Source organism: Xiphophorus couchianus, chromosome 16, assembly GCF_001444195.1.
Source record: "Xiphophorus couchianus chromosome 16, X_couchianus-1.0, whole genome shotgun sequence".
NCBI classification, from domain to species: Eukaryota; Metazoa; Chordata; class Actinopteri; order Cyprinodontiformes; family Poeciliidae; genus Xiphophorus; species Xiphophorus couchianus.
Window position 1 is genome coordinate 16,397,078 of NC_040243.1, and position 21,657 is coordinate 16,418,734.

General features: G+C 37.6%; 1 protein-coding gene across 1 annotated transcript in view; it reads right to left on the bottom strand.

The window, feature by feature from the left end:
* mgat5b (alpha-1,6-mannosylglycoprotein 6-beta-N-acetylglucosaminyltransferase B) overlaps positions 1-21,657 on the bottom strand; it is a 71,847-nt gene that overhangs the window by 18,029 nt on the left and 32,161 nt on the right. The window contains exons 8-11 of the mRNA XM_028043008.1: positions 17,154-17,323; positions 3,644-3,775; positions 973-1,106; positions 70-200 (exon numbers count right to left, since the gene is read on the bottom strand). Coding sequence (XP_027898809.1) covers positions 70-200; positions 973-1,106; positions 3,644-3,775; positions 17,154-17,323 — 567 coding nt within the window. The remainder of the gene's footprint in view (positions 1-69; positions 201-972; positions 1,107-3,643; positions 3,776-17,153; positions 17,324-21,657) is intronic.

A 21,657-nucleotide genomic window follows, 5' to 3' on the forward strand; every position in this document is an offset into this window, starting at 1 on the left:
CACTGTAAGTACTGCGTGTTAAAATTCATAAAAATTGCTAACGTTTCCAAAAGTTGGCGTCATGCTTACCTTCCACATGCTAGCGTCTTTGCCGTACACAACGGCCATGTTGTTGACTTTGTTCCTCTGAATAAGCATCTTCTCGGTCTCATTCAGCTCTTCTGCCACAAACCCCATAAAAGAGTTGTCTGGCGTGTGGGCTGCCAAGGACAAACACAGTAATTGCTAATACATGGCTCCAAACACATTTTATGTCCAAGTAAATACAGATGTTCTCATGATTTAGCATGAAATAAAAGACACCAAGGTTTCATAGAGCAGAAGGTCATTATGTCTTTTGATTAGTTTTATTGAATAATACGAAAGCGGAGGAGCACAACGATTGTTTACTTGCAGGCTTCCAGGAGCCGTTTTATGTCTCCATGTTCTGAAATTCAGCAGATCGAGGCTTCAATCTGTCACAGATTGTAGGCTTCAGACAAGTAAACAACCCTAAATTATAGCAAACGGCAAAGAAGTCAAAATGAAATTTCTCAGACAATCTCGCCGATAACTATAATTTGGAAAGGGGGTTGCAGCTTGTGGTCCCTGGATTAATTGGAGACCACCTGAAGTTTTATATCCCAGAAGTTTCACTGGATCTATCAGGGGTGTGCGTGCGCGTGTGTTTGGTGTTGTTCCTGTGTGATTGCGGCCAGAAGAAGTATGCTAGGCATCTGTGCAGGCCCAGCTGTTCTGAGTGAACTCTCTGCCTGGTGGTCCAAAGCTTGAACTGTGACGGCCTGAGGCGGTTTACACTCACACAATCTGCTCTACACAGAGCAACACAAACATCTGTTCACTTCTACTCATCTGAACAACTTTTTTTTGATTTATGATCTCCAGTAAAAAAAAATTAAAGCAGATATTTACTGACAACCTATAGGAGAGCTTCTGCAGTGGCCGCGAGAGATGAAATTAGCTTGAACATACGGAACATGGTCATGTACTGCTGCCCATGGAGGTTCCAGTAGCCCCAGTTGGTCCTGTAGCCGTGAAGAGTGGCATACTCCTCATGGTTGTAAGCAGGCTCTGTGCCGAAGGTGTCAATCACTCGGATGTGGCATCTGAGATTTAAGAAAGAAAGAAAGTTCTGTCGTTTACTGAAATTGGTTCCACAAATGAGCCACTAAAAGGTAATTTTTTGAAGGCATTTTTTTTCCAAATACAATAATGATCCACGTTTCCTCAGAAGAGGTCAAATTCATTAGAAATCTGTGTGTAGTATAAGGTCAAAGAAAAGGATTGTTCCTCTCAACACAGCAGCACAAAATGTGGCTATTTTTCAAAAGACAGAACTTTGGATAATCCGTTAGGTTTCTGTAGACCTGTTAACTCTCTATCCGTGGAAATCATTTGATGAAGAAGGTTTAAATCAACAGGTGACCTAATCTGTGAAGATTTATCACAGCTCCGTTCATGGACAGCTAAGCTAGGCTGGTTTACCACCTAACCTCAGGTTGGAGTTTACTACAAGCAGTGGAGAATTTTGTAGCTGTAGTTAATGTAAAATTTAAGTACTTGCTGTTACTTTAATGGCAGCAGCATCATTTTATGCAGGCAGTGGGGAATGGAGGACACACTTTTTCACACACTCAATTTCCTCTATTATTGTTCCTGAAATTATTTGACCATTTTTCTGTATTTTATCTTAGTTTTCTTTTCAGAAATAGCTTCACAAGCAAAAATTGAAGTCCATAGTAGAAGTAAAACACTTGCATGTCGTTTCAACATTTCAAGAGAATAAAAAACTGTTGCAAATGTTATTCTTGAAACAACATTTCAGTGATTGAGATGTTGTTTCTCCTTGAAAATGAAGGAAAACAAATATCTTTGACGAGAAGAATTGGCTAACGTTTACATGTGTGGATCCGCAGCCTCTGTTCTACTGAACAGCTTTTAGAGGCTTGATGCTCAAAGACTGACCGTGTGAACGTAATCTTTTTAAAATGTGGCATAAGCAACCAACCTGAATCAAGGTTCTGCACGCTACGGTTCTGGAACCAGATTTAGCTCCTCTACTGTATTTCTATATAGCGTAAGCCACTTTAAGAAACTCTAATATGGTTTATATTCAAGTTCATGCATTATGTATGTAGAATATTCACAACAGAATAATATGAGTGAAAGACACACATGTAACTTTACAGAGGACGACATATAAGTAAGTTAATTTAAGCATTTATTTCGGATGGAAGCCATCCTTCCACCAAATCTGAAACAAAAATCTATATTTTCAGCATGTTGTATTGGAATTAGCAGTTCATCTTTGTAACCACAAAAACTAATAGATTACACAATTTTTTTTTGCAGCCCTAATTTATTGCTTGCAGGAGATACAGTGCAAATAATCTGTGGAATAAATAGCTTGTGCACAAATGCAACAAGAGGGAATACAACAGATGTAAAAAGGAAGGAGAAAAAAGGCTGGGTTACAAATCCAAGACAATGATGTTTTTGCTGAACGGCTTCAATTTAGCACAAGAAGTAGGGAAATGTTTGTGTGGCCCATTATTTCTCTGCTGCTCGACAGTAAGTCTTAAACCTTTTGAAAGTCTTTTTATTTCCCCCGCTCTTAAAATGGGCATTACATTTGCAAGAAAAGTTTCTGGATTGTGTTTATGAATAACTTGCCATTGGCATCTCTAAGGATAGAGCTTGCTCCCTGAGAGTGACTGCAGGGGGGTTTCTACAGGTTGCAGAACCTCTTCATGTTTACAACAACAACAAACCATTTTTCTTTTCAAGAAAAGAAGGTGCTGCGTAATACTGCGAGAAAAGCTGCTCAGCATTGGTTGAGAGCATTCGGTAAGTTTTTTGATCCACAAATGCATTTTCCTTACAAATGTGGCACAATTCAAGGGGGAATACTATGTATGAGATTCAAAATTGTTTTTACAATAAAGCACTTCAGGCAACTTAAAGAAAACTAGCAAACTTATTTCAATATATTTAGGTAGTTAGCTATGAAGATACATTGATTTTAACCTGGCTAAACTGTAGTTACAAGTTCTTGTTAAACATGACCCGGCACAACAATTCCCTCAGTTATGGTTTAGTGTCTCTGTGGTCAGAATGGCGTTACAAAGCTTTCCCAGGTCAGCACAAATGTAACTGCAATGTCACAGATTGGTGTTGTGCTGATACTCTCTTGAGCTAAATTATTTTATTACTGGATAAATAAGCAAACGAGCTTCCATCTGTTTTTCCTTCATTTTTGCAGTGAGTTATGCTTAAGAGTATTCTAATAAGTAATGAATCTGACTGCTACTTTGGCATACAAATAGTAGACATTGATAAATGTGATTAACTTACTGCATATAGCGTATGTGCTGTGGTAAATAAAATAGGTATAATTTCTCTGTACCACATTCTCCAACGCAGTTACAGCTTGGGTCATTGTGTTCCCTCATTGATCCAAATATTAGCACGTTGTCTGGTTTTAACAGTCCCCTGAATATAGATGTTTCCTTAGTTTTGATACTTTTACCTAAAAATACATCACTCAAGCAATTGGAGACCAAAATGAAGTTGATTGACAAGCAAGTGAGACAGTTTCTTTAAAGAGCGTGCAGAAAAGCAGAGGGAAAAAAAGTGGACTGACTTGTGCTTCCTGAGAGAAAGACCCATGTGCTGCTTCATCTGCTGCAGTCCATGGTAGTCTGTGTAGATGAGGTCAAAGGGTAAAGGTCCCGTGAGGGGGCAGCTACCTCTTCCAGGTGGGACCCCCAGAAACCTGTACAGAGGTCAGATGTGGTGTAAGTGTCACGAAGTTAAACAGTGCATGGCCTTTTGGAGAATATCTGCTTTTTACGCCCGGATCTTCAATCTACCAAAAATGTTTTTCAGCTTGTATCTTCAGCAAAAAGAAAGTGTTGAAAAATATGTTTATTAAAATAATCTATTCCAAGCTTCAAATGGTAAGGCTAAGGGACTATCAGGCAGTAATGAGGGATTAGCAGAGTATCTAATAGGCGGACAGGAATACCCGCGATGGATGAAATCAAACCAAGCAGAGCCCGTCAAACGATTCAAAATACTGGGGAACAACTTCTTTCAAAGAGGGGTCTCCTGGTTTTTTATGCAACGTTTCACATTTGCACACAAAATGCATGGATTACGTAAACCTTGTGCTCATGTTTTCTGAGTGAAGTTTGCACAATCAAAGGAAAAACAGTTTTCCAGAATAGTTTTTGCAGAATCTGCTAAATGCTGGCTTTAGATGTGGCAAGATTGCTCTTCTTCTGGTCTATGCTAATTAGTCTTTATATGCAAATGTATGTACATATTTGCATAAGTCTGCTATATCACACTGCTTAGCACATTCTGTTCCTGTTTTCTAAATGAAACCTCAAACAGTCCAACAAAAGGCTTTGATTTTTCTTTCTTTTAAACAGCAACACCAGTGAACAGAAATTTGCTTGTATTGCAACAGAGAGTATTTGGGAGAGCAGAAAACCAGAGGTAAGACTGATAAGAACATACAGTCAAAAGGACACCTCATAAAATATTCAGTTATTTCTCTGGAAGAGAAAGCTAATTGATTGTAGCTAAGCAATAATTAATCTCGTCTTGATCATTCAGGAAACAAAAAGAGAACAATGAACAAGACAAATTTTTTCTAGAAAAGTTCGGACACCATACAGTCTGATAGTTAGTCATGCTCATTTTATTTGAATTAACTTCATTAAGAGTTGATTTGTATCCTCTACTCTCTGATATCAGTCAATGTAAAATCAAATGGAAATTTTTATATTGTTTTGAATTTAATTTGATTTTTTTTTTTTAAACTTGGTGTATTTGACATCATTTCACTACACATAAAACAGTTTTTATTTCTGGCTTGCTGACTGGATGGTTGTTTGATTGGACACATTTCAACTACAAATATAGCTCCAAACATCTTGATTCAGTAACAAAGTAGAAAAGACATCATCAAGTCCAAGAAAAAGAATATAAACCCACACTAAACAATACATTAAGCCTTAATTCATAAAAATGCTGAGTTAAAATAAATAGAAGTCATCAGCAGAAATTAACACTATACTATGATATATATATTAGCAAAATAGTTATGCACAGCTTCATAGCTTTCCCATTCACATGACGGGTAACTTGTGCTTTGTACGCCATCTATTGAGATACTGACAAATGATTTGCTTCAAGTTGTAATTTTCCCAGAAGGGTCTAGTTCTCAGAAAACTGCTTCATTACAGCAAACAAAAGCACTAAGGGAATTTTAGAATGTTCCAAAGAAAAAATATATACATATATTTATTTATTTGAATGAATTCAAGACACCACAGCTCCGTGTGGGTCCTGATCCTCATTCAGAATGTGGATGTTTGGTTTCATTGCTTTATGCCGAAGATAAAAAACTGAACACAAACCCTTACTCTGTCTTCCAAAATCAAATTATATCAGTCTTATCTTCATTTGGTTGAAGGAGGCATAACACAATTGTTTACCTTTTGAGATTATGTTTGTTAAGCAACAGATGGGAATGAATCCGAGTGTCTGAGCTGCACAGTTCTGATAAGAAAACCTGGAGTGCCAGTTCAGACAGACATGTTTTATAAAAAAAAATAACTAAAAACTGTTCCGTCTGCTTTACTGTGAAAAAAAAAATATTAATGAATGTGTTTTACAACACATTTAATATGAATGTGTTGGCAAACGACATGTCAAAATTTACCAAAAATGCTTTAAAGAGTGACCCAAACCTAAAATGTCTTCATATGATTTACATGGTTTTTTTCCCCCGTGGGAACAAAATGGTTTTCCAAATTATTAGTGATCCAAATCTGTTTCTATTGAATTATAAGGCAGCGATGCAGGTGAAACATGCATTTCTATTAGAAATACTTCTGTGCATATTGGCAAGGCTTTGAAGGACTTAAAAATGGAAAAACTCCACAGGGAGACAAGAGAAGACCCTAAAACGCATTAATGTGTGCCATCACAGTTTTTCAGAAATTTAATAACCGATACTGACAGCATATCCTCTCCCTATCAAGTGCCATCTGATTTGCATAATGACTGTTCCTCAGAGCTCCAAGCATTGCAGTCCAACAACACACAGACTGCTAGACTTCCCGTCGTTATCCAGTTCAATATCATGTATTGAACTGAATGTAAAACTCAACAAATTGATTTTGCAGATCTGTCAGTGGCGAACACTGAGGAGGATGAGGGGAGTGAACACTGCACACCAACACACATGCATGGCGAGGCCGGCTGTAACAGAAACACAGTGAGGGAGTCTTTAAATAGGACACTCAGTGCTAGTCAGAAGGCTACTGTACATGCACTCATCATCAGCATGAATGTCGTCCATTTGGGGGTTTTATTTATTTAAACTGTTCTTTTGCCAAGACAACACACCTCTGCTAGGATTCAAAAAAAAATAATAAAGAACTGAATTGAGGCCATACGTTTAAATTTGTTGCGGATTTTTTTGTTTCTGGATTTGTTGTGGTAATTTTAAGAATGTTTACTGGAACAGAGACAACTTTTAAGGACTTCCAAAAATTTCCTTTAGGGTTGATGTTGTTGAGTAACTTAAAGTTATCCTCCTTCTGTGAAGTGCAAGAGCAGTTTCTCTGTGTGCTTAGGATCATTTCTTTCTTTGGAACATCCACATGGGTTTGGGTTTCAGTCATCTCACCCAAATGAAAGAAAAGTGGTTATAATAAACAATCCAGAAACTACTGTGACTTAAGTCCATCATAAAACCTAAAATGGGAGATAGATTGTCACCGTTCACAGTGAAACAAATTTAAGAGCACCTTCAAAACAGATTTTCAAGCAAAGAAAAAGCTTTAGTTGATACCAGTCAGTTGAAAACCTCTAAATAAACCACAGTCAGACCAAAGAGTGCATGATGTGCAATAATCAGTAAGTGTAAAAGGAACCCAGAATATATTTTAAGCACCTAATGGCCTCTCTGTATAGTCTAATAAATATTCATGACACTGAACATCAATGTTGCAGAGATCAGAACTGCAAGGAGAAAGCCTCCGCTCTACCAGAAGGGATATATATATATATATATATATATATATATATATATATATATATATATATATATATATATATATATATATATATATATAGAAAGCAAAAGTCACAACAGTGCAATGAAATGCATTTTCTGCTTAAGTTAATGTAAATTCCATCTAATTTTTATAGCTTTATTTATTCTGATATAAAATCTGTGGATCTGTTAATGATTATAGTTCTTTGTAACTGGAACAGATTATAGGTGAAATAAAAGTTTAAGTATGTCTTTGTTATTTATTAATGCCTTTAAAATCTTCAAAACTAGAGAATTTAGCTTGATTTAACTTTAAAAAGTGAGACATAAAAGTGTGTTTGTCTTTTTATTCACTGTACATAAACATTCGACTGTATGTAAATATTTTAATAATCACACAATATAACCCAAGAAATTAAATATGGTGTCATTTTTCTTGTTTTTAAAAATGGCCTAAGTTTAACTTTGAAAATGAGTGTTACATTCTGATATATAAAACATCCGTATGTTATAATCTAACAGATTAATTTGGGATTAATCAACCCAATCATTTCTTTTGTATCCAAAAATGTTACTTTCATAATTAAACTCACAAAAAAGTTAAAGAAAACATTGAAAGTATCCAGATGAAAGTGATGGGGAAGTGAAGTAGTCCATCAATACTGTAGAAGACCTATTCTGCACATTGATTCGATGTTTAGAAAGTTTTTGTCCAACTCCCTTTGTTTGCATTTTTGTAGTTCTGAGACAGATTTATGACCTTTTACTCTTCAGAAATCTGGCTCAAAAACAATCCAATACTCTGATATAAACACCTGCAAACCAAGAGGCTATTGATCCGTCCTTGGACGGTAAACACATCTAGTCAGCACTGTGGCCTTCTGGAAACTGACACATCAGTCAGTTCTCTTACAGTAGGTGGGATAATGAGCAAATCATAAGCCAACCGCAGCTTAACTGTTGGAGGATATGCACCCGAGGTAAATTAGTGCTTACACAAACAGAAAAACTTTTAGACCGAGTCGTGTGTTTGCCCTTTTTGACAGAATCTGTGACTGAATAAGCCTTTAAACTAAACAAGTTCACAAGGACATAAACTTCTATGCTTCGCACAAAAGTTAAAAACATTTAGTGTATGGCATTTGGTTGAAAGATGGAAATGCTTAGTTTTTTTTGGAGTGTGGCATTGTGAATAGTCACCACCTGGTAATTAAAGCTCAATAGGTTTTACTAAAGGAATAATAGAAAATGGAGGCAGTCGCGTTTATCTCATGATCAGATTGTGTCCAAAAGTGAAGAATATGAGACCGATGCACAAAAGTGTGATAATTGTGTGATAGTTTTAGGTTGCATGAATAAAATGTTTGGGAGATATTATGTTATGAAGGTGTGTTGGGCTGACAGTGATAGTGCAATTTTGAATGCCATCATTAAAAACTCTTTGAAAACTGGTGTTGGTTATGAAAACAAGCAGTATCTTTAAAGCTCCTTAATTAAGGATTTAGTTCACACAACTGTAGGTACGAATTCAAGACACTCCTGTATAATTCACTTCCTGTCGCTTAGTGGGCAATAATCATGCGCAACACACCAGAGTTGCTGGAGTTTTGAATCAAGCCGTGTGCCTGCTTTAATAGTTTCACGCTGACGTGAATTTGTGTGTGAGCACATGTATTACAGTGACTCAGAGAAGAACTTGCCCCTGCACTTCACAGATCCACTGAAGCCGCCGCCGTTCTGGGGTTAATTGGATATATGCAAATTTGGAGAAACTTTGAGAGAAGAGAGCGGTGGGATTAAAACGAATTAAGGATACAGGAGTCCGCTCATGCACACGTACAGTACAGATGCACCAAAAGGCAACAACAACAAAATCTCTTTATCCCTCTGAAATATTCACCGGGCAAAACGCATCAGATTAAAGGATAAGAATGGACTTATTTTTTATCTTTTTATCATTGCCAACAAATCCTGTAAAAAGACCAAAATCGCTAATGGATTTATCACCAAGTACTGAAATGTAAAGTTTGATGGAGATAGCTTTCCATGCGGCTTTATTCTACCAACAAAAGCACCAGTAATCATGAAACACATTTAATCATCAATATGTCAATAAAAGTATTTAGAAATATTTCATATATCTACAGCTATATCTCCTTTACATATGTAAAACTTACATGAATAAAATCAAGAAACATTAACTAGTACAATGAATTATCTGTTTCTGTTCACTTCTTAGTGTGAAACTGGAGTTGAGTTTTCAGACAGAAAAAGAAAATAATTTCTAGAAAAAAATAGTAATTTTGCCAAATTCAGCTCATTTCTCTAGCGTAAGCTGCTAAATCCCAAATAGAAATGTAATTAAAACAAAAGGCAGCTGTTTGAAAAATAAAAATAGATATAATACATAAGTGGCTTGTTAGCAAAGTTTGTGCAGACTTAAGTTAATCAAATTGACTAGTTTCTTCTGTGGCTTCTATTTCTGTGCTTAATAGTAAAAATAAGAAAAAAAAATAGTATAAGGTGTTTTACAAAATTTCAGTATCTGCATATTTCGCACATGTAAAACTTCAGGTCTACCTAAAACTTATCAAGGTTTTACCAGGCTGCTTAAGCAAGAGAGAGGGAAATGATCTCTGAAAGCAGAAGTGACAGCGCGCGTAGCACGTAGCTTTAGCTCACTCGTCAACCACCGCTGGGCACAATTTCACAGCTGGCCTAACCCTACCCAACTACAGAGACTCGGTGTGATGAAAGAGACGGAGAGAGAGAGCCGCAGAAACAAACGAGGAAATACGCTGCATGGTGGCACGTGATGACTTCTTAATGGAGGGGCACGCATGTCCAACAGGGAAGGGAATTGACTGGCACATCAGCGGGAGAGGAGCATAGAGAGGGTTGTGGGGCAGCTGGAAGGAGGGCCCTCACTGTGAGAGGGATGACACAGGCCACAAGGAGGGCTGTCAGGGAGTGTGAGCGGGGCCTGGCACTCGAAAGAGAGAGCTGGAATCAGGAAGATTACAGGCGGAGGGAAAAACTCAGATGTTCTTGCTACTGTTATCGCAAATATGCACTTTTTTTTTTTGAAAATTATATTAAGACGTGAAAAAGCTGTGTGTGCAATTACATCTTTACAAGCAACATATAGTGGTTTTTAAAACTCATTAGAAATAAAATGCTCGTCTTATCCTCTTGTTATACAGTTTAGATGAGTTTTTTGTTTAAAAAAAGCTTCTTCTTGCTTAAGCTATTGTATGAAAATGGTGTTTTGCATTTTTGCCTTAATGGGAATTTTGGCATCCACTCCTTTTGCAGCCAGTAACATTTTTTTGTTTTCACAAACAGATGACATGCAATTTGGAGTGCTGCTGTTGCTCGACAATTCAGTTGTTCCCACATAATAAAACAGCTCTCATGCCCAGTAAAAGGTTTTAACATTTTGCCACCATTTTCCAGGCAGATAATCCTGGAAAATACGTAATTTTGGTCTCCACCTTTAGACTCTGATTTGTACTTCACCTAGGCCATTCTAAAATATAAATACATATTTTGTTTTCAATCTAAAGCATTCCATTTTAGCAACTTTTCCTGCTGGAAGTTGAACCTCTGCCACAAACCTTAAAGTATCTCACAACTTCTAAAAAGGTTTTCTTCCTGTGTTTTTGCTTCGTTCAGCTTACCAACTCAGACCAGCTTCCCTACACAGGTCTGCAGTTTTATCATGCATTTTCCATTTTCAGGTGGCAGATTAAACAGTGTTCCATTAGATTTTAAAAGCCAGGGATAATATGTCACAACTTAACACTGCTTTAATTTCATCCTGTTATCTCCCTAGTTGTTTTAGATGGTTTTCACCAAAAAAGCTGGTTTTATACATCAAACACAAGTGGATTATTTATTATTTAGGTGACATTTGAAGGGGCTAGCCGCATTTTTTTTTATTATTATGGTATTAAATAAGAGGGGGGCTCAATACCAATGTCCCACTATTCATACATTTGTGGATGTATAGTGGCAAAATCTGAAAACGTTCAAAGGAAATAAATACCTTTGTGAGGTATTGTAACATCAGAACAATATTGGATGTGTAATGCCTAATATTAGTCAGGGAAGGTTTGTATTTTAAAAATAAATACTAAATAACAACAAAGATATAAATAGTGCAGTTATATTTCAGAATAGAAGAACTACACAGTAACCAAATGTAACTAAGAAACATCATAAATTCAAAAAGGAATCCAAAATTCTCTTCGCTGCTCACTGTGACAATCGAACCAAATATTTTTAACAAGGCCGCCGTTCTACTTTTCATCTCGAACCATAGAAACATCAATCAAAAGGCTGCGGGTTACAAGTGCATCAGCTCTTATAGAGAAGCACAACCTGAGACTAGAAGTGTAAAAGGGATCGTTGAAAGGGCCAAAAGGGAAAAACGGTGGTACAAATCACAATGGCTTTGCATGCCTGCCATTGCCTTCAGTGTTCAAGGCGAGGCGACAGAAAATTTCAGCTACACTCGATCCTCGATCTGACTAGTTTCAAATAATTTCCTCTGGACTGTGATGGCAAGATTGAGGCCCATCTTACCTGCCGGTTGAGTTGCGGCGCACCGTGGAGACCCCCACGAGACGCAAATCTGACAGAAGTCTGCAAACGGCTCACGTAAGTCAGATTCCCACTCTGCATGCAAAACCCAGAGCACATGAGAGGAGGGTGATGCGAAGCAACAACAACATGTCAAAATAAATTTCAGGCTCAGGAAAAAAAAAAAAAGAAAAAAAAGGGGAATCTGAGTGGAGTGTGGAGTCATACTGCGAGAGAAGTGGCAGCAACTTTCGCTGCAGTGGAGGACAGTGAGTGTGTGTGGAAAAGAATGGAAATGTTTTTTTCTTCAGATTATTTATGGATGACAGCACTATTGCGTGAATCTGTGTGCTTACAACACTTCTCCGGTTTCCCCCATAGAAATCCACGTAGCTGTGCAGCAGCTGTCTCCCTGCTCTTTTTCATTTCCCTCCTCCGGTTATTCACTCTTGAGGCGCCGTCTTGCCATGCTCTGTTGCAGGCTAATTACCTGTGCCGCTCGGAAAAGAAGATGAGGAGGAGATTCCCAAGCGGAAGTGACAGGTGTCTTTGTCCCTCTGTAAACAGCCGTTACCCCACCCCCCCGGCCGCCCTCCACTCCGGACTCCTGAGTGTGCCACGAGTGTCGGCGTAAATGACGAATCTTTTCAAGGCCACTTCATTCTTGACATCAATTCCAATAAATCCAGAATGGGAACCAAAAGTGTACTTACTGTCTTCGTCTGCTGCCACCGCTTTACTCGTAAATTGCCATTTTCCTCATGACTCAACGTCTTGCAAGAGAGGCCTGCGTATGAAACGGCTACATTTTTTAAACAGACACCGGAGCTTTGTTTCTAAATGTAACGCCACAACCTGGTACTAGGGAACACCTACAGTGCCTTGCGAAAGTATTCGGCCCCCTTGAACTTTTCAACCTTTTGCCACTTTGCAATGTTAATACAGGACCATTCTGGAAGAACACTTGTTGGGGTCTGCAAAAGACCCGAGACTGGGTGGGAGACAATGAATCTGTGGAAAGAGCTGAAAACACAAGCGCTCTCCATCCAACCTCACTGAGCTCGAGCTGGTTTGCAAGGAAGAATGGGCAAGAATTTCAGTCTCTTGATGTGGAAAACTCATAGAGACATATCCTAAGCGACTAGCAGCTGTAATTGCAGCAAAAGGTGGCGCTACAAAGTATTAAAGCAAGGGGGCCGGGTAATATTACACAACCCACTTTGCAGTTTTTTATTTGTTAAAAAACTAAAATAGCCAATAAATTTTGTTCCACCTCATGATTGTGTCCCACAATTGATTCTTTACAAAATAATTTTAAAAAATTAGCTCTTTATGTTTGAAGCCTGAAAAGAGGCAAAAGGTTGAAAAGTTCAACGGGGCCAAATACTTTCGCAAGGCACTGTACCAGGAGTGCTGTGAGTGATGGCTAAAGTAATGGTCCGAAAGTACGGAAAGTAAAATTGTACGATAGAATAAAAAATACACTGCTATAAAAAAGTATTCCATACAGATTTCCTCTATTTTTTTGTCAAACTTAAATGTTTTTGATAAACAAACTAAGTCAAATATCAGATAAAGATAAGCTGAGTAAATACAAAAAGCACATTCCAAATTATAGTTTAATTAATCATGGAACAAAGTTGTCAATGTTATCGATAGTTAAATTAGAATTAACTGTGATTAACTGCATGAACTTGACTTTTTTTTTTCCGTTACGCACATCAAGGCCGTATTACTGTAGAATCAAGAAATTACCTAAACAGAACTTGTCACACACTACAAAGTAGGCTAGAAAATCTGAGAATGCGACACAATTTTCTGCGATCTTTAAATGATTAATGAAAAATAAGATGAAAAAATACTAATTAGAGACATATTAGTAAGAAAAAAGTTGGAGCCATTTCATAGAGTTTTCTTGTCTGAGAAAATACAGTGAGAGCCATTATCCACAAAGCACTGAAAAGCACATTGTACCAATTAACACAAGATTTATTTAGTGGCAACTGCAGCTCAAGATAGAGTAGCTGTAAACACCTGAATCCAAATGGCTGCCCGATGATTTGCCAGATCATTTTTACCACCATTAGCAGTCACTTAAATAAGTTTATACAACTCTAAAATCTGATTTCTTCCCCTTTACATATTGTTTTGTTCCAGCAATGAATCAATGAATAATTCATTTATAAAGCACTTTTCACAGACACATCCACAAAGTGCTGTACGAGATATAAAGAACATAAAAATCTAAACCACAGTCCAAAAGAGCATGAAGACAGGAGGAGACAAGCTAATAAAGCTAGAGATTAATATTAAGAACATGAAATCAAAGCAGATAAATGTTCATGCTAGTATAATGCTTGCCAAATGCCTGGACAAATAGAAGTGATATTTAAAAGAAACTAGTGATTCAACCAAATGCATCTGCAGAGACATGTTGTTCCACCCCCTGAGGTCACAACCTGAAAAACTTGATATCCTTTAATTTTCAGCTTTGTATGGGGAATGACTAATATGTAGAAAATGAAAAGAGAGAAAACTGAGAGTTTAGTCAGAGGATGAGACAGAAATTCTTGTGCCAACCCATTCACCGCTTTAAATCCAAACACTACTATTTTAAAATGAACGCTGAACATCACAGGAAGCTAGGCTAATGCATATAAAACAACTACATGAGAATATTTTAATAACCAGCATTTTGCGGCATTTTTGATGACTTGCACATACCTTAGTTGTGTCTTTTGTAATGACATTAAGCAAATCCATAAATAAATTGTTTCTACTTCACCGGAAGGGGCAAAATGTTTGCGTTTCAGGACAAGATGGTGAGATGGAGTTAAGAAACCAGTATTAGGTTGGAATCAAAACACTGGACTTAGTGGATGTACAGAATAACGCATGTGTGGCTAATGTAAGAACATTCGTCAGATGAGGATAGTATCACTTTTTCTGTTTTACTAGGAGAAAAATGTGAGCCAGACTTATCAAAGTTGATATGCTAACAAACTTAAGTGGTTTAAAAGAAAAAAACTGTACATCATAAGTGTAAAATCTAAACAAAACAAACGCAGTCATGTTGAATAAATTGGGATATACTGTATGTTCTGAGTAGGCTTAAACCTTTTAGGAGGGATGAGACATACCTTTAGCTCACATTTGTGTATTTTTTGCTTTTAAATATTTTAATCTTATAAGATCTTAAATCTCATGTTTTTAATAGCTGATAGCAGAAAGTCAGCAGTCGCAGTTGCAATGAAGTGAAGTGGCACAAGCAGAGAGCATTGTACTGAGTCAAATCTGGTAGTAGGAGAGTGATGATCTAGTGCAGGTTTACTGCTTGAGGACTTGTACAGCTTGCTGTAAATGATCAAGCAGTGAGTTCTGGTCAGCTACCAGCGAATCCTGAAGGAGAGAGACCGGCAATGAGCTCTCTGTCTTCACCTCCATAAATATGGAGGTTTTGGGGTGGCCAAGTTAAAGTCTGGATTTAAATCTGAATGAGACGATGTGATTCAATGTCACACAAGTAACTCTCCAATATTGGTGAATTAAGACTAGTTATCTAGAATGCAAAGAAAATTGTGCAAATATTCCTCCACTGGAATTTAAAAAACACTATTTTGTAGCAGGTGGCGGGTTCTTCTTCACATAGGAAGAATTGTGTTAGCTGAGATTTTTTTTTCTTAATTATCTTATTATATTTCATAATCTGAAATATTAATACTTAATGTTACAAAAAAAAAAGAAAACTGTAAAATAGAAAACATATTTTAACGATTTAACAACAGGCATTTTTTCCAAAAGTCTCCAGTACGACAGCTGGGCGGCTCTTCGTCCTTGAAGCTGTAGATGGTTTTCCCACTGTCTCATGACCTGCCAAACCTTAGAAATAAATTATTTTTTTCCCAAAAAAACTACATGTGGATTGTTGCACAGCCAGCAAACAAACTCTTTTCACACAGAAATAACAATTGCCTCTCAAGATGCGCAGATAACCGATTTGTCCTAGCAGGAAACCAAAGAGAAAGACACCAGCCAAAGACACCTCTAAGCGGATACACCTCAGTGGCTGAACGTTGCCAATCAGAGGCAATTACTGCCTGTTATGCAGCGCAACAGCTCGACGCGACTGTAAATAAATTCCCAGCATGGACAATCTGTTTGTGAGAAAGGCTGCTGCCCTTATCAATGGTTCTGTCTACCTCAGCAGCCTGTCCAGTGATATTAAGCTCCTTTTCAAAGCTTGAGCGGAAAGGCGAAGGGTTGAAAATGTAAATAGACACAAGCCTTGAGGGGATTCTGTGGGAGCACAACCCACATAACGATCTGTCAATTTAATAGCGTGTAGGAGAGTAAGAGTAGAGATGGAGAGAAATGTTTTCTTCCCTTGCTCATTAATAGCCGCAGAAATTAGATTTATAGTTGTGTGGCGTCTGTCATTAACTGGTTGGAAATAAATAGGCACGTGTGTGCTGGGTTGTATTTTTGATCCAGAGGGGTGGTCAGAGCCTGTTAAAAAAAAAAAAAGATCATTTTCTATTAGTTACCGCCATCTGTTAGATTTGCTCAAAGGATGAATGTTTCATTTGTCTCTGAGTACAATCCAATATGAGCTTGAATGTTATCCTGCCACACCTTCGCAAAAAAACTCTAACAATGAAGTATTTCTGCCTGTGCACACACAAAAAAGGAGGCAGTTAAAATAAGTCCTAGCCTTCAAACTTGTTTGGTTTTCTAAAAAAAAAAAAAAAAAAAAAAAAAAAAAATCAGCTGCTGCTTTTCCCAACAGAGACAGAGACAGAGAGTTGGGGTTCAATACACCACGACACCAATTAGTGGATAAATAATGGCGCGGCCAGCAGACGCTTTTCCCACAGAGTCTTCCCCACCTCGCTGGTCTCCCTGGAACCAGCTGATCAGAGCAGCTTTTCTTCACGGCACTGAAATTTAAGATCGGAGGGCGGCACTAACTCATCAATGCCCGCGTTTCCTGGCCACAGCATTGGCTGAAGTGCTCAATAACCAGGACACATTACTAGGTCTAGTCATCCAAGGCAGCACCAAGACATCTTTTTCACCTCCCACAGTGTGACAGGAAAATAGCCATTTTTTTATATATATATATATATATATATATATATATATATATATATATATATATATATTAAGCCCAATTCTGCTAATCTGATTTCAGCGAATGCGAGAATATCCACCGGCATTACTGTATTTGTAATGACTAGGAGCAGGCGCGTTTTCTCTCAGAGGTCAGTGGGCTGCAACAGGAAGGAGGCGCAGGAGAGAAGCCTTTAGGCTTTAACAACTTTCTGTAGAGGGAGAATTTAACAAGCTCTGCAGCCCAAATAATAATAAAAAACAAACAGTGTGCGAGGTAGAGATCTGCAGCTTGCCCCTTAAGAAAAAGTGAAAACCGTTGATGACTCTACCTTTTAAAACAGAGCAATTTCACAATAAATATGACGGTAATGATTGAGCCTACCCGTGCAGCTCTTTGAGAGAAACCGAGATCTTGACATCGTGTCCAAGCACGTGGAGAGCGGTGAGAATGTCGGCCCATTGCACCATCTCACCCAGAGGACCGCCCTTCAGTACCTTGGGACTGAAAACGTCTCCAGACTCCTCGGTCAGAAAGCCCACATGGACTAAAATCTGAAGAAAAAAAAAAAAGATACTAAAATTTTAGTTTGTGCAGATCACATTTCCTTATTTTTACAGGTCCAAACAACGTTTTAGTCAATTTCTGAGGTAAAATATTACTACATTTGATTGACAGAGGAATATATACATGGATGGACAAATTCTAATAATACAAATATTATTTAATGCCACATTTTCTTCTCAGTTATCCATACCTGGAAAATATGTTAATCAAATTGAAGAGTTTTCTTGATTTCCATTTTGCAGGACAGAAAAAAAAACATCCTCATCCTCTCAGTTTCACAGTTTATTTTCTCTATTTACTGACACTGGAATAGATTAGGGTCTAACAGAATTAAGAAATCAAGCACGACTCACTGGTCACGTTTTAATTTAATTGTAACTAAGAGTAGTGGAAGAAAAGCAGACGGATGATTTTTTTTTCTACTCTAACTCCAAGAAAACACAATCAACTCTCCATGAATCTGAAATAAAAATTGACCCGTGGAGTGCTAATTTCTTCACACAGTGATACATGAGTAGTTTAATTGCTGATGGGGAAGGATGCAATTTCCTGCCAGTTAAATATTTAATGAAATTACACTTTTCAACAGATGTTAGCACATTTTTTTTACTCCGGCCACACATTTGTCTCAAAAAAAAACTTTAGTAAACAGTCGCAGGGAATGTTCTCTTTCAGTTTGGATATTAAGTTCAATAAATTTTGAAAATCTCTCAGCATTAGTCACTGCCATAACAGTGCAAAACACAAACAGGAAAAAATAAAATGTGGCCGCTCTATGAACCGGTATTTCATCATCCAAAGTGATATTTGCCAATTTTATTTCTCCAGTCGTTGGCAAGAACAGCATCCTCTACATTTTTTGGGCTTCAAACATGGCATTTTTATGTAGTCCCACAAACACACCTGGACATATTTAACAAACTGTCTAAGCAATATGAACTTTAGCTCTTTAGATTTTTCTTAAATTATCCCAATGAATTCATAAAATTTTATGTTAATAAAAGATTTATATTGATAATTATTTCTGTCGAATGATTTATGTAAAGGAATAATCTTCAAAGATCAGATATAGAAAACTTCAAAGTCTAGTTCTGTGCCAATAAAGTATGAATTGTTGAAGATTAATAACTTTTTTTTTTTTTTACCAGGAGTGATAACTACTGAAGAGGTTAGTGGTAGGGGCAAAATGTTGGGTGAGTAGTTTAGGTTACATAAACTTGGCAAGGTTTTATGGAAATCCTGCTCGCTGTGTGTAGTGGTAAGATTGACTTGGCTCCTTGTGCAACCTTGTTTGGCTCAGTTCCAGTTGTTTAACGCTTTTGAATTACTGTTCTGATCATAAAAGCGCAAAGTCTAAGCAAGTAGCGGTCTTCGTGAGGTCACTTGTTGACTCATGAAGATCAACACAAATCTGTCTTACCTGAATGTCTTGATCGTGTCTCCCCATTTTAAGAGCAGCAATCTGATTTGAAAGGAAACGGGTCTTTTTGCCAAATCATATGGATACATTGGGAGGGAGGAAGTCATTTATTACTGAAGTTAAATTATCTGTTGAAGGAAATAGTAATTTTTTTTTTCACTGTTTGACGTACATCCAACAAAGGAAGCTTGCCTGATTAAAGACACCCCAAGGTTTCCCCCAGAAAACTTGCTAAGCCCGTTGTTTTACGCCGCTCGGCAGTCATTCATCCGGCCACGCCCCATTGTGACAGGAAATTTTAAAATATCACTTGATAATTATGTGTGATTGGAAGATTAACATTGCAACAACAACTATATAGTCTTAAAAATGCAAACATTTAAAAAGAAACTTAAATAAATAAGCAATGCTAAGCTTGGTGGGGGCACAAGTAAATACACTGCGGGAAACCCTGATCCCAACTGTGAAACATGGGGTTGAAAGCATCATGTTGTTGGAGTATTTTGCTTTACGTTGGACTGGTGTTTTTTACGCTGTGCATGGTATCATGAGGAAAAAACATTATGTGGAAATTCTAAAGCAACACCCGAGTTGCGGCACCAATCACCAGATTTCGTACCATATATAAATATCTGCTTTCCAATCATGTTCTGTCAAGTAAGTTTAATATTTCAACATGCTAAAAAGGAAGTTGGTGCAAAAACTAATCTATGTGTTGCTGTTATAATTTTAACAATAAATAACTATTGACATCTTACCTCAGATCCAGTCAAACCACACAATACAAAAAAATGTGACAGTTTTTATTCAGAATTTAAAAGATTATGTTCACAAGTCCTGTTATTTTAAACATCTTTCAATGCACACAGAAAGCAAAGTGATTTATGGTAGGAAGAAGCTAATAATGACAGATAAAGTGTGTGTCCATGTTGGACTGGGGTAGTTCACAGTGTAGATGGTATGAGTGTAGATATACAGTATGTAGGGTAGATCTCGGTATAAACATGGCTGTGATGTTTACGGCCATGTTTATGATATGTTTAATGAGCTGCAGCTGACCAGAAAAAACAAGTCACTAAAGCTGCAAGCAGATCTAAGTGCAGCACATTTTCAAGGTTAACATTTGTTTTGATTGTATGCTATAAAACTTAAAGTCAAAGCATTTACAAGTGCTTGACTGGAGATAAAGGAGTTTCCAGGGAGTCCAATAAGACTCAAAGATGGATGTACGTCTCAGTTATGCGAGTCGTTTCGCTCATTATAAAGTGAACCTGGCATCAATGAGAAACCAAGGAAAAATGTCTTCCTTTAGTACTTCTGCTTTTAGAAAACATCATAGAACAAATAATGAACATTTTATCAGCGTAGACCAAGGAAAGTGATTTGTTCTTCCAGACATCAGCCTCTCACAACAGGAATATGATCACTTATAATCAAGTCAAGACATATGACTCAGCGGAGAGAGTAAGCAGTAAATACGGGGTGCTTAGTGAAGTACTTGCTGTCCAGATCCTAACAGCAGCTAACCGGAGCATAAAGATGATAAACAGATGGACAGACAGGGCTGAGATGTTCTGTAAAACATCTCTCCACCACACAAATCTATTCATTTCTGTTCCTGTTGCAAAGCTCAGTGTCGGAGCAATGGAGGCAAAGTCTGCAAGGTTCTGCCGATTGACGGTTACCACTTCTGTCTAACATACCATTACAGCAAACAAAGCTGACTCTCTCATAGGGGGAATATGACACTTTTCACAGCAACACACCCAAACCCAGACTGGCAAAATGCTGCGAGAACAATAAAAACGCAACGACGGTTAGGGCCGGGGTGAAATTACCGTAATAACCCAATATTGGCAAAAAAGCGCAACGTCTCCCCTCTTAGAAACCGTTGGAAATTTTCAGATAGCACAAAGTGCAGCGGAATTACAGTACTGCAAATTTGGCTGGATCGTCGGCGCGTACAGTCTGGAAGAGTTCATGTGTTGAGTTACTCATCAACTTGAACATCAGAATATCACGTCTATTTTTAGAAAAACAAAAATATCTTAGAAATATTTCTGAAATATGCCTTGTAAATATCTCAAAACCTTGCCATTAGATTGTCTAATGAGGCGCTTTAACAGTGTAGCTCTGGGGGTAAATTTTAACACAGAGTTGATTGCTTAAGACAATTTCAATCAGGCTAAAGTTTAAACACAAACACGAGGAAAATGTACGATGTCACGGCCCCATTTTTTCAGACAAGCATGCCTCCAGGCGAGGCTTTCTCAGAAACTCGGTGGAAATTTCCCTGTAAATGTCAGCGGTGAAAGCGTGCTAAAGTCGATGAAAGTCTGCAAGAGGCTCCTGTCTGTCATTATCTTTTTACGCCTTTAACTCAGCATTGTGTGATTCACTCCAGGCGGCCATAGATAAGAGAGGAAAATATTAGTCCAAGAAAATGTCATACTGTTCGGGGAACTCAGGAGCAGGGCTTAAGGGCATTAAAGGACTGTCTCGTGCACGTCTCACCCAAAAACGTGTAATGAGAGAAACTTTTGTTCTCCTCTGTTGAATCACCAAATAGATTTCAAGAGTTATAAGAAAACTAAAGAAAAGAAAGTGAGAAATCTGGCAACTAAGCGAGAACAAATAATTTCTTGTCAATTCATATATGAAAATAAAAAAAGGAAAATATTTTTGTCTCTTTGAAAGATATTTATGAAGTGCCGTTTCCTTTCACAGGCAGAAGATCGAAATCATTTGGTAGGGGAGCAGCACCACTATCACTCTACACACAAAAGTATAATAATGGTAGTTGTGTGAGGGATCAGTGTGAATAAAACCAGGCTAATATAAAGTAATGAATAATTGTGACGTGGACAAGAAAGAGCATGTGTTTATTGCTATTTTTTTTCT